At 41.4% G+C, this 15,622-nt stretch overlaps 2 protein-coding genes across 3 annotated transcripts in view; both read left to right on the forward strand.

The window, feature by feature from the left end:
* The first annotated feature begins 4,098 nt into the window (after positions 1–4,098).
* LOC130832089 (olfactory receptor 11A1-like) lies at positions 4,099–5,046 on the forward strand. Its single transcript, XM_057700698.1, has one exon. It carries the CDS (start codon positions 4,099–4,101, stop codon positions 5,044–5,046), a length of 948 nt encoding a protein of 315 aa, XP_057556681.1.
* An 8,330-nt stretch (positions 5,047–13,376) lies between these two features.
* The window catches only part of CD53 (CD53 molecule), a 32,403-nt gene continuing 30,157 nt past the window's right edge, over positions 13,377–15,622 (forward strand). Inside the window, exon 1 of one of the 2 annotated variants that reach the window (XM_057731398.1) lies at positions 13,377–13,574. The gene's annotated coding sequence lies outside the window, so the exon portion shown is untranslated. The remainder of the gene's footprint in view (positions 13,575–15,622) is intronic. The other variant, XM_057731480.1, reaches the window with a different exon arrangement.

Consider the following 15,622-nt stretch of genomic DNA (forward strand, 5'->3'; position numbering starts at 1 on the left):
CAGATATCTAGCCCAGTTCTATGAATCAAGGGGAGATGGACGTGCATTGTCTCTGTGGCCTGACATCCCAAAGTTGATGTGGATCCCTCTGAGGCACTGACAGGTAGAGCTTAACTATCCTGCTGGTGTATGCTTCAGTTTTCCATGTTTTGAATCTGTCCTTTGCTAGATGAGGTCAGAGATATGATTCCCTAGCATACTAAATCAGTTATCAGCTTAGTGAGAAAATCAAACTGTCTGGTTGACCAACTGTTCATCCGAATGAACCAGCACTTGGCAAGAGTCAACAGCCCTTATCAATAAGCCAAATGTTGGTTGAATTGATTGGTTAATTCCTTGACCACTGAATTCAGCTAAGAGAATGGCTCCTTTTCAGACAGCATCTGAGTCATTTCATGCCTTCCCTTGCTTTTTTGTTAGTGGAAGGTAAAAAACCTCTGATTATTTACTAGGTATTTGTGTTTATACTTTGCTTTGTGATAAGCCTCTTCTCTTTCCCACAAGCTTGCTTCATGTGTGTGTCCTAAGGGAATGGAATGCTTCCCAATTAGGAAAAATATTCAAGTTTGGAAGGGATGTTAAAAATCATCAAATCCAAATAACACTCCAGTGCTTTAGTCTCCTTTAATTTTCTTTATAAATTATTTTCATTGAACATCTCCAACGAAGGGAAGCAGATACCTTCCTAAAAGAGCTCATCTACCTATAGATAGCACTAACTGGGCTGGCATAATTGAGAGAAAGGAGGAGTGGAAGAGAAAGAGATAAAGAAAAGAGGAGAGGAGAGGGGAGGAGAGGTGAGGAAAGGAGGAGAGGGGAGGAGAGAGGGGAGGGGAGGGGGGAGAGTAAAAGAGAGGAGAAGAGAGGAAAGGGTGGGGGAGAAAGCACTGCAACTTATTGAGCACATACTCTGGACCCAGCTCTGTGCCGACATGAATTATGGACATATTGTGTGATTTGGGCTTGTGGCTCTAGAGTCCAGCAGCATGCATGAGCAGAGTTTACACAGGAGCATGTTAGCAGAGTCCACATCTCTACTTTTTTCAATAATATCCTTTTTTGATTTCCTTGCTTCTGCTGAGGTGATAGAGGGAGAGATAGTAGCTGAATATTAAGGTTGGGGGGGGGGTTTAGTATTATCAGCCTCTCTGCTGCCCTTAAAAGCCTCATCTGCACAGACCTGGAGGCAGCAGAGTTTCTCTTCCCTTAGAGGTTATAAAATGTTTTTGCTCACCTACATTTACGGTTGAGCAGGAATTTGAATCCAGGCTGGTTTCGTTTTAGAGCCTGTGCTCTTACCAGGCTTCACTGCCTTTGTAGTCAGTTCTCTCATATCTTCCACTTGCTTTCTATTCTCTATCATGCCTTCCTATACTGCATCAGATAGTACAGCAGCCCTATCAATACCTGGTAGAGGGAAAGTGTGCACATATCCAAAAAGTGTTAGATTTTTTTTAAGGTAATGGGCTGACCTGATTTATTTTAAGATTATAAAGAAAGGACATAAAGTAGCAGTGCAAAAGCAAGTCCAGGAGACAGGTAGAGAAGGTTGTCAGAGTTTGTGACTCTTTATGGAATTGTTCCCTCACCAACCAATGAAGCCAGTTGAAGTTGAAACTAGGATGAGAGGCTAGTTGAAGTTGAAACTAGGATGAGAGGCTTCCTTGTGGAACCATTCCTCTTCCCACCTCTGTGAGATAATGCAAACTAGCTCATGTACTCAAGCCCCATGAGAGGTAGTGTTCATGGTTAGGAGTGAGGGATCCAGAGCAAGTCTGAATCCCATCTCTTCCACTTTCTAGCTGATGACCATAGTTAAGTTATTTAGCTTCTCTGTGACTCCATCTAGAAAGTAAAGATAATAAGAGTACCCACTACATAGGGTTGTTGCAATGAACAAGTGGGTTACATATTTTCAGTACTTAGGACAGTGCCTGGGATCAACTACTTTCATCACCATTAGCAGCTATGGTGGCAGCATCCAGGGGTTTGGTTGTGTTCTGTCAGAACCGAAGCCCTCTCTCTGAGATCTCAGATTGTTATTTGCGCTTTGCAGGGGATTGAGAGAAGTTCTCTCTTTGTGCCTTCTCCATGCTCCACTGAGTGGGCTCAGTCTGAATTGCCAGTTGCTGTGCATCCTCTGGGAACCAGGACTTTCAGTCAGCACAGATTCCAGGTTACTTCTGTGAGTCCCTTTGAAAAGCTGGAACCAGATCTCCACAGAATGGTACGTATGACACTGGGTCAATTTTAAAGTGGGATTAATGTATTGCAGAAACTGGCACAACATTGTAAAGCAATTATACTCCAATAAAGATCTGAAGCAAAATAAATAAATAAATAAAAATGTAGGAAGTCAAAAAACAAAGAGAGAGAGAGAGAGAGATAGCAGGACAAGCTTAGCTACTCACACAATTACATGCACACACACTGCAGGATGTGGCAAAAGAAAGGATTTGTTGCCAATGGCCATTTCAAATTAATTCCTTGGTTAACTTGGTAATGTTGACAGCCCTGAATAGACAGAGACTTCCCAATCTTTGTACATATATTCTTTTTGCAGGTGATAGGCACCTTTTAAGTTCATTTCCCACTCTGTATCCCATTTTACGATGAGAAACTATGTCTCAAAAAAGTTAAACGACTTGTTCAAAGTCTGACTCCTAAAGCAGAGCACCTGGCTTTGTTTAGGGTTCTCTGGTTACTCATGATAACTACCTCGTTATTAAGCTCACACAGTGCTTTTTGTATCTGCATGTGTGTTGAGAATAATAAAGTGGTTTCAGTCTTAGATATTGTCTGTGGACAGCAAAAGTTTTGGGGACAGGTTCTATCTGTCCTGAATTTTGTGGTGGGATGTCTGGTTTGGACAAAGATAGAAATGAGGAGGGAAGCTGGGCTTCTTATCTCACACAAAAGAACCTGAGGCTGTCTTATACTCAATTGGTTGGTTGCACAAAGTGCCTTAGGCCATCTGATTCTGAATCTTTTCCCATTCATTGCAGCCCCAGATTAAAAAATGTCAATGGCCTAATTTTGATTATATCTATTTAAAATTGTGAAGGAAAACACTCTTGCCTTTTAGTTACACCAGCATGGGCACTGACCTCAGAATCAAAGAATCTCAAACCTTACATTCATATGCTTTTCTCTTGCTAGCACTACATAAGCCAAAACAGAAATAAGAAATTTAACTTTCAATTCACTAAGAAGCTGAAAGGAGAGGAATATATGATAGATATGGTAAGGGCTCTCTCCCTAAAGATAAACAGTACTTGAGGAGGAAGGGGAGGGTTCTTTGTCCCAGGCCCTTGATTCTCTAGATTCTGTCTGAGAGTTCACAAATCTTCAGGAACATGCCCACCTTCCTTTTAGGTCTTCCTTTCTTTCCATAACTCCCCAGGCTAACATAGTATATTCCAGATAGGCATAGAGCAGGCAATTTTCCTTCTCTTTGTCTTCCTTCCTTCCTTCCTTCCTTCCTTCCTTCATTCCCTCCTTCCTTCCCTTCTTCTTACTTTCTTTCTTTTCTTTCTTTCTTTTTTCTTTCTTTCTTTCTCTTTCTTTCTTTTCCTCTCTTTCTTTCTTTCTTTCTTTCTTTCTTTCTTTCTTTCTCTTTCTCTCTTTCTTTCTTTCTTTCTTTTTTTTCCCTCTTCTTCTTTGTATTTTTCTTCCCCTTTCACCTATTTCCTGCTTCCCCCAAAGCCTGACATTGCCCCTGATGTGGTGAAGATACAGGTAGGAGAAGAAGGGGAGATTGAAGTGGTCACAAGTTCTTATGGCAGATTCTTTTCTTCCCCATTTCAGGTGTTGAAGGAAGAAGGAAGGAAGGAAGGAAGGAAGGAAGGAAGGAAGGAAGGAAGGAAGGAAAAAGAAAGAAAGAAAGAAAGAAAGAAAGAAAGAAAGAAAGAAAGAAAGAAAGAAAGAAAGAAAGAAAGAAAGAAAGAAATAGGAAACTACTCCTTCACTCAGATGAAAAGTATTCCAAAATCTGAGTGATGAATGAAAATCATCCACCATCTGTCCATGCTCTATGTGTAAGCTAGAACTTTCTGCATTTTGCATGTTTTATCACTGAGTGTTCAGGGAAGCCAAGCCATGGTGACCCTGACCTGGAAAAACAGAACAGTAGTGGAATTTGTGCTTACAGGATTCTCTTCCATCCAAGAGCTAAATATTTTCCTCTTTATGATGTTTTTAGTTTTCTATATCTTAATTGTTTCTGGAAACATCCTCATTGTCCTGCTAGTTTTATTCAGCCATCCCCTCCACACCCCCATGTACTTCTTCCTGGTGAACTTGTCCTTTCTTGAGATCTGGTATACCTCCAATATTGTCCCCAAGATGTTGCTGATTATCCTAGCCAAACAGAAGACTATCTCTGTGGCCAGCTGCCTGGCACAGTTCTACTTCTTTGGATCCCTGGCTGCAACAGAGTGCCTCTTGCTTGCTGTGATGTCCTATGACCGCTATCTGGCCATCTGCCAACCTCTCCACTATCCTATCCTCATGACTGGCCCCTTTTGCATTAGGCTGGCTGCCAGCTCTTGGCTCTGCTGCTTCTTTCTCACAGCAATTACAATGGTCATGCTGTCTAGACTAACCTTCTGTGGACCCAATGAAATTGATCACTTCTTTTGTGACTTCACCCCTCTAGTCCACCTCTCCTGCATAGACACTTCAATGACTGAGACCATTGCCTGTGCCACCTCTTCTGTGGTGACTCTGATCCCATTTATCCTCATCACAGCCTCCTACTCCTGCATTCTTGATGCTATCCCAAGAATTCCATCTGGCACAGGCTGGCAAAAGGACTTCTCCACCTGCTCCTCCCACCTCACCATGGTTATGGTATTCTATGGGACACTGATTGCCACATACCTTGTGCCCTCAGCCAATTCTTCCCAACTCTTGCACAAAGGGTTTTCTCTGCTCTATACCATCCTAACACCCATGTTCAATCCCATCATCTATAGCCTGAGAAACAGAGACATCCATGAAGCCCTGAAGAAGTGCTTGAGTAAGAAGCCAGGTTTCCTTAGATGATGCAAAATAGAAAAGAACTGTATTTGGTCAATGGTTCATGAACTGGTTTGAGTAATTTAGAGTCTACATAAAAGGCAACTACCTAAACCACTAGCTACGGAAGACTGATGACCAGATGCGTGTGAGTATGGCTGTGGACACTGCTGAATTGTGACAGCCTCAGGTGAACTGGTGTTCCAGGAATGGTCTAAGCATGTCAGATTCTCTCCATTCTGCTCTGGGATCCTTGTGTAAAAGCTCATCTCCAAAATGAGCTGATCAGGCTAGTCACTCATTTGTTCAAATAGTCTTTGAGGGTCTACTATGTCCAAGGCATTGTATGAAATATAAGTGCAAAATAAAAACAGAGGAAGTCCCTGCTTTCATTAAATTCACAGTCTCTGGGGGAAGATAAATGTTAATCAAATAACTAGTATAAAACTACATATATAAATATAAAATTACACTTGTAATTCAAAATTAAAAATAATAAGATGACTACTACACACCTATCAGAATGGCCAAAGTCCAAAACACTGACAACATCAAATGCTGGTGAGGATATGGAGCAACAGGAACTCTCATTCTTTGCTGGTATGCAAAACAGTACAAATGCTTTGGAACAGTTTGGAAGTTTCTTACAAAACTGAACATAATTTTACCATATGATTCAGCAATCACACCCCTTGGTATTTACCCAAATGAGCTGAAAACTTATGTTCACACACAAAAAACTGCATATGTTTATAGAAATTTTATTTGTAATTGCCAAAACTGGGAAACAACCAAGATGTCCTTCAGCAGATGAATGGAAAAATAAACTGTGGTGCATAGACAATGGAATGTTATTCAGCACAAAAGAGAAATGAACTATCAAGCCATGAAAATACATGGAGGAAACTTAAATGCATATTACTAAGTAAGAGAAGTCAATCTGAAAAGGCTGTATAGTGTTTTATCCCAATTTTTTATATGACTTTCTGGAAAAGGCAAAACTTTGGAAACAGTAAAAGATCAGTGGGTGCCAGAGCTTAGGGTTTGAAGGAGAAATAAATAAGCAGAGCACAGAGGATTTTTAGTGCAGTGGAACTGTTCTTTATGGTATTACAGTGGAGGATATATGTCATTATATATTTGTCAAAACCAGTAGAATGTGCAACACCAAGAGTGAATCCTAATGTAAATTATGGACCTTGAGTGATCATGATATGTTGATGTAGGTTCATTGATTGTAACAAATGTATCACTCTGATGTGGGATGTTGATTGTGGGGGTGGCTATGCAAGTGTGGGGGAAAGCGGTATATGAGAAATCTCTGTACTTTCAAACTACTCTAAAAAATAAACTTATTAAAAATAATAGTAATAATAATTATAAGGTGTTAATTATACATCAAGAATATGGAGCTTTGGTTCCTTTCTCTGGAGTAGATTTGACCTAAGCAAAGCATTTTCTAATCCTTTGCACTCCAGACTCGGAAGGGAGAAATAAAGTTTTGTGGAAATGAGGTCTAGGCAGAGGGTCCATGCTGAACCTGTGGTGCTGCACCTCCCCTGCTATTATGGTGGCAGGCTCAGTTGGAAGCTGGGGCTTCATATTTGAGTTCCACCTCTTCCTGCCAGGCCCTCTGCCAGGCTCTCGCCTGCACTTGCTCCCCATCCTGCTGGAGCATGTTCTCAGTAGTTAGAACATAGGGTGTGGTGGGCATGTGTTCTTTGTCCTATGCAACTCTAAAGAGCTGAGTTGACTTCTGAGTAGAAAAATGCTGAGTTCAGCATTATACACTCAGATGCTGCCTGCCTTCTTTTCTGGCTCCTACAAATTATTCTCCCCCAGTTGAGGATAGGATTCTCTCTTATCTAAACTTTCCTTTGAAGCTTTCTTCTTCTTCTTCCTTTTTTTTTTTTTTTTTTTTTTTTGAGTTAAGCAAAGAGATTATGTTCACCATGCATGGGGGTTACTCAAAATCCTGGTTGGGAAACAGCACTTACGAGACTATGCTGGGTATCTGAAAACATTCTCAGACTTTGCTTTATGAAGAGAGAATTGCCCTATTCTTGCTCTTCTCGTAAACTAGGAAAAGATTGTGAGATCATCTTAGGGTACTCCTGGTGAAAGTAAAGCTAGTCAGCTTTCATTTATGAACAAGTGGCTCATCGGTGGCAAGTGTTAATATCAGATTAGCTCTGCAGGAAGTTGGATAGGAGAGCAGGCTTTTGTATAATGGAAAAGTGTTTAATTTTAGCTCTGCCACTTCTTGCAGTGTGCTTTGGGCAAGTTACCTAAACTCACAGATTTTAGCCTTTCTCATCTGTAAAGGAGGAAATGCCATGCCCATCTAACACTGCCCCAAAGTGAGAACAAGCACTGTCTGCCTGGCCCCTAGTAAGTGCTCAGTAAATGGTGGCTCTTGTAACTCTTCTTCTAGGTTCCACCTTCTGTACCAAATCCCAACCCAAACTATCATGTAGTAGAAATTCATTTTTGATATTACAAAATAATAACTATTCAGAATGTTTAAGGCTCAGAGAGAAAAGTGTGCATTACCCAATATCTTCTTCACAAGAGGTGATCCCCTAGGGGATTAAGTAGACTTTCCCTGGGTCACACAGACTAGAACCCAGCATTTCTATATCTGAGTCCAGGCCTCTCCCCGCTATATCACACCACCTACCAATTCAGTGGCTTTTCTCCTTGCCTGGGGCCACAGAAGAAACACTCCTGTATTCACCAGCATCACTGTTTGGTTTTACTTGGCTAGGAGATAGTGCAGTGTATCACAGCACATGCCAGAGCCATGGAACTCCCCCTCTAGCCCCAAGCCTCACAGTGTACCTCCCACAAACCTGCAGCTCCACTCAGGTAACAAAGCCTCAGGATGTTTGTGTCCACTAAAATTGCAATCAACTGAGAGAAACTTCACCACTATTTCTTTCTGCAGAAAGCCACAACTCCCAGCCTCTCATTTGGGGAAGGGGACATGTTGGGGGTAAAAAACTGGCTTCCTATGTCCACTGAGACATGGCAATGAGACATAAAGCCTGGGGAGTCTCTTCCCAAGTTAGTGAAGGCTATAGGACTGGAGCAGCCATAGCCCTGGCCCCACAACTGAAAATAAGCCCCAACAATGGCAAGAAACTCGGGTATCATCTCACCCAAAACAGTGGTTTTCTGACTTTAGAGCTGGGCAAAGATGCCTGAGAAGCCACCAAAGGCGGGGAAGAAGATGAGTGGGCTCTGAGTCCTGCCTCACTGCTCACTGAGCAGTTCTGTTTTTATATGTTATTTATTGCTGTTCCATTTAAAACTTCATTTGAATAAAGACTTCTGCTGCTAAATATGTGTACACATACATACACACACACAACTTTTTTTTTTAGTAGACCTTTCCTTTCATTATAGCTTCCTTTATTTTCCCTGCTGGAAAAATATACAAAAACATGAAGGTCATGTTTGGGTTAGTTTATGTCCCATAAAGTCAAGGACAGTTGATATGCACTGACTGAGAGGACAAGATGGAAAAAGTATTTAGAGAAGACCACAGTTTCTAGGATTATGAGCTTCTGCAGGAGATTTTGTATATCAATTACTTGCACTGTATTTTTTAAGCCTCTGAATCTCTGTAACTAACTTCTACAAGGTTGAGTTTTAAAACAACACTTGCCAATGACTTTTCCAGGTTTATCAGGGACACTTGTCCTTGTGGGACACTGGACACCTCCAGGCAGCATGGCCACACCCTGACATATTTGTGCTTTTAGGCTCAGGAGTGGGTTGGTCTGCACAACGAGCCTCTTGTCACCCAGAGACTTAGATTCCTTCTAAGGAGAAGTGAAGGGAAGGCTACACAATGACCTTTAAGTTTCCAAGGCTAGTCCCAGGGCCGTGCAGGCCTTTATTGATAGATGGGAGGGATGTGGATGTATAGCCAAGACTAGATGGAGTCAGGAGAGAAGGTAGCCACTCCCACCATCACAAGAGTAGCTGTGTTTTCACAGAGATCTGTAACCCTGCTCCTTCTGATCTCAGGCAGGAGGGCAAGAAATCCCATTCAGTCTGGGCTTCAGTATTATATAATCTTAGTGATTTCTCCCTGGTCCACACCTGCTTGAGCTCAAAGAAGATGGGACCTTAGTAAGAGAGAGTCACAACTTTCAGGCAAAAATCAAGAGTTTTCAGCACAAAGGGTCCACTCCTTGTGTGTCCTCCTGGGGTCTGACCATCCCCCTAACCACTGAGGGGGTGGAGTATTGTGGTATCTGCTTAGCTCTTTCCTAGCTGAGAGACTTGGGGCAAGTCTCTTCAGCACTTTAGGCCTTAGGCTCTGAATCTGAAAAATCTGGAAGACTGGCTAGGAGTTTTCTAAGGAATATGCTGAGGATAACAACTAACATTCATATCATACTTTAAATTTTATAAAGCTCTTCCACATTGTTCCTCATTTGATCCTCATTTGGCTATAAAGTAGCAATAGTCCCCACAGCACAGATGAAGAAACTAAGGTTCAAAGGTGTTAAATGATTTCCTTAAAGTATCTCTCTGAATGCCTTCTGGTTTCCAACCTTCTGTCATTACCATTACAGTGTACTCTTAGCTCTGAGTTCCATAATTCAGTTCTTCTTTTCAGGGTATGTATTATAAACTAAAAGTGTCCCCCAAATTCATATGTTGAAATATAATCCTCAATGTGATAGTATTAGTAGGTGGGGACTTCAGGAAATAATTAGGTCATGAGGGTGGGGCACTCATGAATGGGATTAGTGCCCTTATAAAAAAGACCCCAAAACTCTGCATTTCTCCCTTGCACCTTGTGAGGACACAGCAAGAAAAGGACCATCTATCAACCAGGAAGCAGGCTCTCACCATATACCAAATCTGCTGGTGACTTGATCTCAAACTTCCTAGCCTCCAGAACTATGAGAAATTAATTTCTGTTGCTAATAAGCTACCCAATCTGTGGTATTTTTGTTATAGCAGATTGAATATACTAAGACAGTATTTTTAAAAAATTTTTAATTTATTTTTTATTGAGATACGTTGGTTTATAACACTATACAAGTTTCATGTGTACAACATTGTAGTTCTACTTCTACAGTCCATGTCATTCCTAGGGTCTAAATCAAGTAGCCATAATATATCACAGACATTATGTTGAAAAGTGCCAAACTTTTTGGCAGTATGGTATCTGGGACAATGATGCCAGTAAGGGGCTACTCTACATGCAGATTTGCTAAGCCATGTCACATTGTATTAAGCCTCAAAGGCAAGGCAGTATCATTGTTGGTTATTGTAGCTGTAATTAAAAAAAAAAAAGCAACCAACCACTGTCTACCCTCAGCTTGGGGATTCTATCTGTATTCTTCTCACATTTCAATACTGCTTATTTTCCAATAATAAAAAGGACTTATCTTTAAAAATAAAATAAAATAAAATAAAAAGGTCTAAATGGAAATGCAATGATTTCTCCATGTCTGTGTGAGGTTTTGTCCATTCAGGAGGCATTTTGGCAGGTGCTACTTCAGATAATGAAGCATAAGCACTCTGAATCCCCACTTCTTGTCAGGCCAATTGCAAGTCTCCTAAACACACAGGTTCCGTTATTACCTATGATGCTTGATCAATACCATGCACTGAGAAAACCAAAGCATGAACCTGACCTTCTGCTAAATCCCTTTTCTAATTTAGTTTTTTTTTTTTACATATGTTTTTTGAGCATTCTTCTGGATTCTTCAACAACATGGGCTGCCCTGACATTGTCTTATTCTCCATTTTTTTCTTGTTCCTCCAAATGAATTGTAAACATCTAGTGGTCAGAAACAACATTAGTTCTCAATGAACTCTTGTAGGTTTGGGTCTGAGTGGGTATACAATTCTTGACCCTTCCTTGACTCCCAAGCCACAGCTGCCTCTGGTTGTCAAGCACTTGGACCAGACTTTCCCAGTGGGATGCTGGAGAGGGGTACATTAAAGGAAATATTTTCTCCATCAAAATGGTCATCCTTTTCTGCTATGAGGAATTCTTGTCTTGAGATATTCTTCCTGATATTCCTAAAATTCTCCCTCTAATAACCACTTCTCTCTCCACAGATGTTCACTCTACTTATCCCTCTCTTGCCTTCCCTTACTTTCTTGTCCCTTCCCAAATCTCCAATTCTCCTAACTTTCAGGCCTGAAGCTATTCAAACATTTACAGAGCACCTCTCATGTGCCAGACAAAACTGTTCAACGTACACAAAGCAACACAGAACCTACCTACAGAGCTCTGACTCTAAAGGTGAAAGAATATTCCAGAGACAAGAGGGGAGGGAAGGAGAGACAGAGAGAACTAGAGTAATTTGTTCAAGCAACTCAAAGGAATTCAGTAACCAGTATGGCAGTACAGTGGGGGTGGGAATGGAGAAGGACTGGCCAACTGAGTGTTAGGAGTTAATAGGAGCTGCTTAAAACCTGTGGGAAACCATTGAAGAGTTTTAAACTGGGAAGTGACATGAATAAATATGCATTTTTAGAAGGATCTCCTCTGGACTGAGGCAGAAAACATCCAAGCTAATCTTGAAGGAGGCTGGGGTCCAGTGACCCAGGTGAGACAGAAGGATTGGTGTAATGGCTGTGGAGTGATAAGAAGTAGCCTGATTTGAGAAACATTTAGGTGAAGGTATAATTTAAAAGACTTGGTGGTAGATAATGCCGACATAACTCTTTAGGCTGAGGATAGAGCTGCTCTTGCCCCAGGTGCCATATTAGCAAACTGACATTTTTTAATAACTTTTGTGTCCTTATAAATGCTTTGTGTGACCAGTCAACACATCAACTCTAGGTGTTATACTTATTTCCTTATTTCTTCTCACCCCAAACACGTTTGACTCTGTGGCCCCAGTCAATCAGATACTTTCTCTTTTTCTCTTCTTTGCTCTTTATTTTCTGTTCTATAAAAGCTTCCTGCCTTCTGCCCCATTTTGCATTTCTCTGAATGGAGACTGTCTACTTCATGAAGTGTCAAATAAAATTTGTTTGTGTCACCTAAATTGTCTTCTTTAGCCATTTTTTGGCAAAAATATGCGGTGGTGTGGGAGCATAGCCTAAGAGGATGCCTTGTTTCTGACTTGGGCAACTGAAAGTTTAGTCAAGCTTTCCCTGAGATGGTGATGGGGCTGGCGGGGGTGGAAAGCAAGCTGAGTGGGAGGATGCTGAGTTCACTAAGCTGAATTTTGGATACCCGACTTGAGGTGCCTGGGTGGTGCTCAAATGAGAGACCAGGTTGCACATAGAGATGTGCATCTTTGGCACAGAAAGATGGTACTCAAAGTTATCAAGAGGTCTTTCCTCAGTTATTCCTCACTTCAGGGGCCTGTCAGTGTGACAGCAGCCGTGGGTGAGGGGTAGTGATTTCTCAGAGTGATGCCAGCTGAAGAGAGGAGAGCTCATAACAGCATTTCCTGAAGTATAGTTACACTGAAAAATTGTTCCCTGAGAAATCACACACACACACACACACACTGTTCTATGATCAAATAAGTTTGGGAAAATCTATGTATTTAGAGAATGTTAAGAGAATATTTAAGGACTGACATAACACAGTCTGCAGTAAAGAACTTTTTTTCCTTTGTTTAACTCAGCTTTCCCCATGAGCCAACACTGGTCAGAAATTATTCCAGAATCTTAATGTCTCCGGGTGAAGAAAAGTAGTAGAATTATTATTGGATGTTACTATTAATAAACAGAAGCTGAGAGGTTGAGATTTTGTCAGTATCTCACAGCTAACAGAAATAAAGCTGGGACTGAAATCCAGTTCTTGGGACTCTAAATCTGAGGCTCCCTCTGCTAACAAAATCATCTCTACTCATGTCCGTTGGATTGCCCCTGACAATACCCCTTACATAAGGACAGTACAGCTTTTGAGACACGGAAGTCTGAAAATAGTGATGTAATCAAACTGGAGACTACATATCTTCTAGAAGGTAGCTGCAGGGAGGGTGGGAAGAAGGTGAAGTGGCTTAAGAGACATTCCTAAGTCTCAGTGCTAGAAAACTTCTTAAAATATTGATTCTTGGGTTCCACTCCAGTCTGTCTACCTGAATGGGACTGAATAAGTCTGGTGGGGTCAGAGATACTTATTCTTGAACAGATCCACAGGTAATTCTGAGATGCCACCTTGATTGAGAAGGCACTGTCCTTTTCTAGAAAAAAATCAATGCCAAAATCACCCCAGAACCCACCAGTTCTCACAGATAACTGCCTGAACCAACTTGGTCTTTGAGTTTTTCCTGTGTTTCATAGAAACTGGTTTAGACGTTTGGGTGGGTTGTGAGAGTAAGCCTCTAAAAAGCCGCAAGGGAAGGGTTGCATCTCTGAGGCTAAAGAGGGCGGGCCCAAACTCACTTCCTCTCTCTCATCTGGGCTTCCTGTCGTCACAGTGTGATCACATTTATTCCCCTCTACTTCTCCTTTTACACAAATAGCCCTGGCATCCGTGTTACCAGCCTTGTCTCGGCGCCTCATTGATAATCACCGAATCTGCCTAAAGGACTGAGGGAAAGAGCCTGCCAAAGGTAAGATTGGTGACATTTTAATCTGGTTTGAGAGCAGAGACCTGAACCACATTGTGTGGGCTAGGGTATCTTCTTAGGAGTCTCTGTATACCTCTCTAGAAACTTGAAAATTTCCTGAAACGTTTGCAAATGTTTGCTGCAGGCAGTAAAATTACCAGCAAGAGCCTAGGGACCCTCAAAAAGCCATCAGGCCAGAAAGAGTTTCAATTAACTGGGTTCCCATTATCTGGTATCTCTTTGGGTCAGGGCCTTTTTGTGCTTATATTGTTTCAGAACTTGAATTTCTCTGTCTGGTCATTTCTGTCGACCGGAGCCATCTGTGCGAGATGAAGCTGGATCTTCAGAAGATTGGTCTTGTGATTTTCAAGTGAGCAGAGAACTAACAGCCATAGCTATTTAAAAAGGCAGCTGGGAGATGCAGATCTTCATTTGAGAAATCTTCAAAAGTAAAGTTAGTGACTCCCACCATGATTCCTCAGAGACAGTAAACAGAAGGACTGTTATAAATCACAATATCCCGCCCAGAGTCAAGGACACAGGACATGCCCAGAACCTCATTTAGTGAGGTAGGAGATAGACAAGGCTAAGAGTTGCTTAGATTGGTAGTTTTCAAAGTGCAGGAAGAGAGCATTGTGGTCCTCAGGGTTCCCCCAAATAAACTTATCCTTAGTATTCAAAACAGGAATATTGATAAATATAATATGACATGCACCAAATCTGCATGACTTGCAAAACAAAAACTGATGTTGCAATAACTTCTAATTCAGGCCCCATAACTAATGATTGAGGTCTTATGGACTCAGAAAGTGATAGCCCAGCTTTGGTCCTGGTTTTCTGTAACCACTATAGGTTACCACAGGGAACTCTAGAGGAAAGCTTTCTCCTTCCGAGATCGGCAAGAATCTTACCAGGAGTGGAGAGGAAAGTCCCCTAGAACCACACTCACCCACCTAACAATGAGGTAAGGGAATGGGGCAAAGGGCTCTAGATTCCTAAACACCTCAGGGGCTGTTGAGCTTTGAATTTAAAAATAAAGACCAGACTTTTCAATGAATTCATTTAATAATCATATGAAGCACCTCCTAGGGCCAGGCACTGTGCCTGGGAGGAGGGGGTCAAAGTAGAAGGAAGATATTTGTTGAGCAAACAGTCTTGCCCTTAAGGAACTCCCTTGGGAGATAAGAAATATCAGATATGCATGCAAGGGCTTTGGAAGAGAACTGAACAAAAGCAGAATCTTAGCTACTGGCTAAACAAAGAAGTTTTGCTTTCTCAATCTCTACCAGAATCTGCACTATTTTGAAATTGCGGTTGAATTAGAGCAGAGGCTGAACTGAATCATGATTTCCTGTGATGTTTCCTGTGTGGGCCAATTAAGAACATTTAGCCTTTAAATGAAAGGATTTGGACACATTTATACCAGCAAGGAATGATTCAAATCCCAGCCTTTCACATCTACTACTACCTAAGTGACCTCACATTTGGTATGAGGGTGAGTCAAAAATTATCCGCACTCTGGCTGTAGAATTTATAGAAGTTTTAATGTAACTGGAGTGTGGATAATTTTTGACTCGCCCTCATAATTCACAAGATGCACACACTGGAAACCTCAAACTCTGGTGGTCTTTGGTTTCTTATGTCCTCAGGTTGACCTCTGACTATCCAGAGGGCTTCAGACTAGTACCTGAGGTCTGTTCACCTTCCGCACTCCTACCTCCCAACATACCAGTGGCTAAGGATGTGCTAAGTGCTGGAGACACAAGGATAACTGATGTGGTTATCAATTTCAAAGCATTTGTAGAGTGACACGAAGGACAGACACAGCAATACACAAACATGACACAATGTGATCTTTTCTGTAATGGAGCAAGGGTGTGCACAAAATATAGGAGGACTTCAGGAGTGTGCCAAAGACTCCCTGGGAGAGGTGTGCTTGGGTTCATTTTCTTTTTCTTTTTTTTTTATATGAACTTTTATTGAGATACAGTTAACATACAATAAACTGCATATATTTAGAGTGTACAATTTGGTATCCCAATCTCCCAATT

This window comes from Hippopotamus amphibius, chromosome 1 (assembly GCF_030028045.1).
Source record: "Hippopotamus amphibius kiboko isolate mHipAmp2 chromosome 1, mHipAmp2.hap2, whole genome shotgun sequence".
Lineage (NCBI taxonomy): Eukaryota > Metazoa > Chordata > Mammalia > Artiodactyla > Hippopotamidae > Hippopotamus > Hippopotamus amphibius.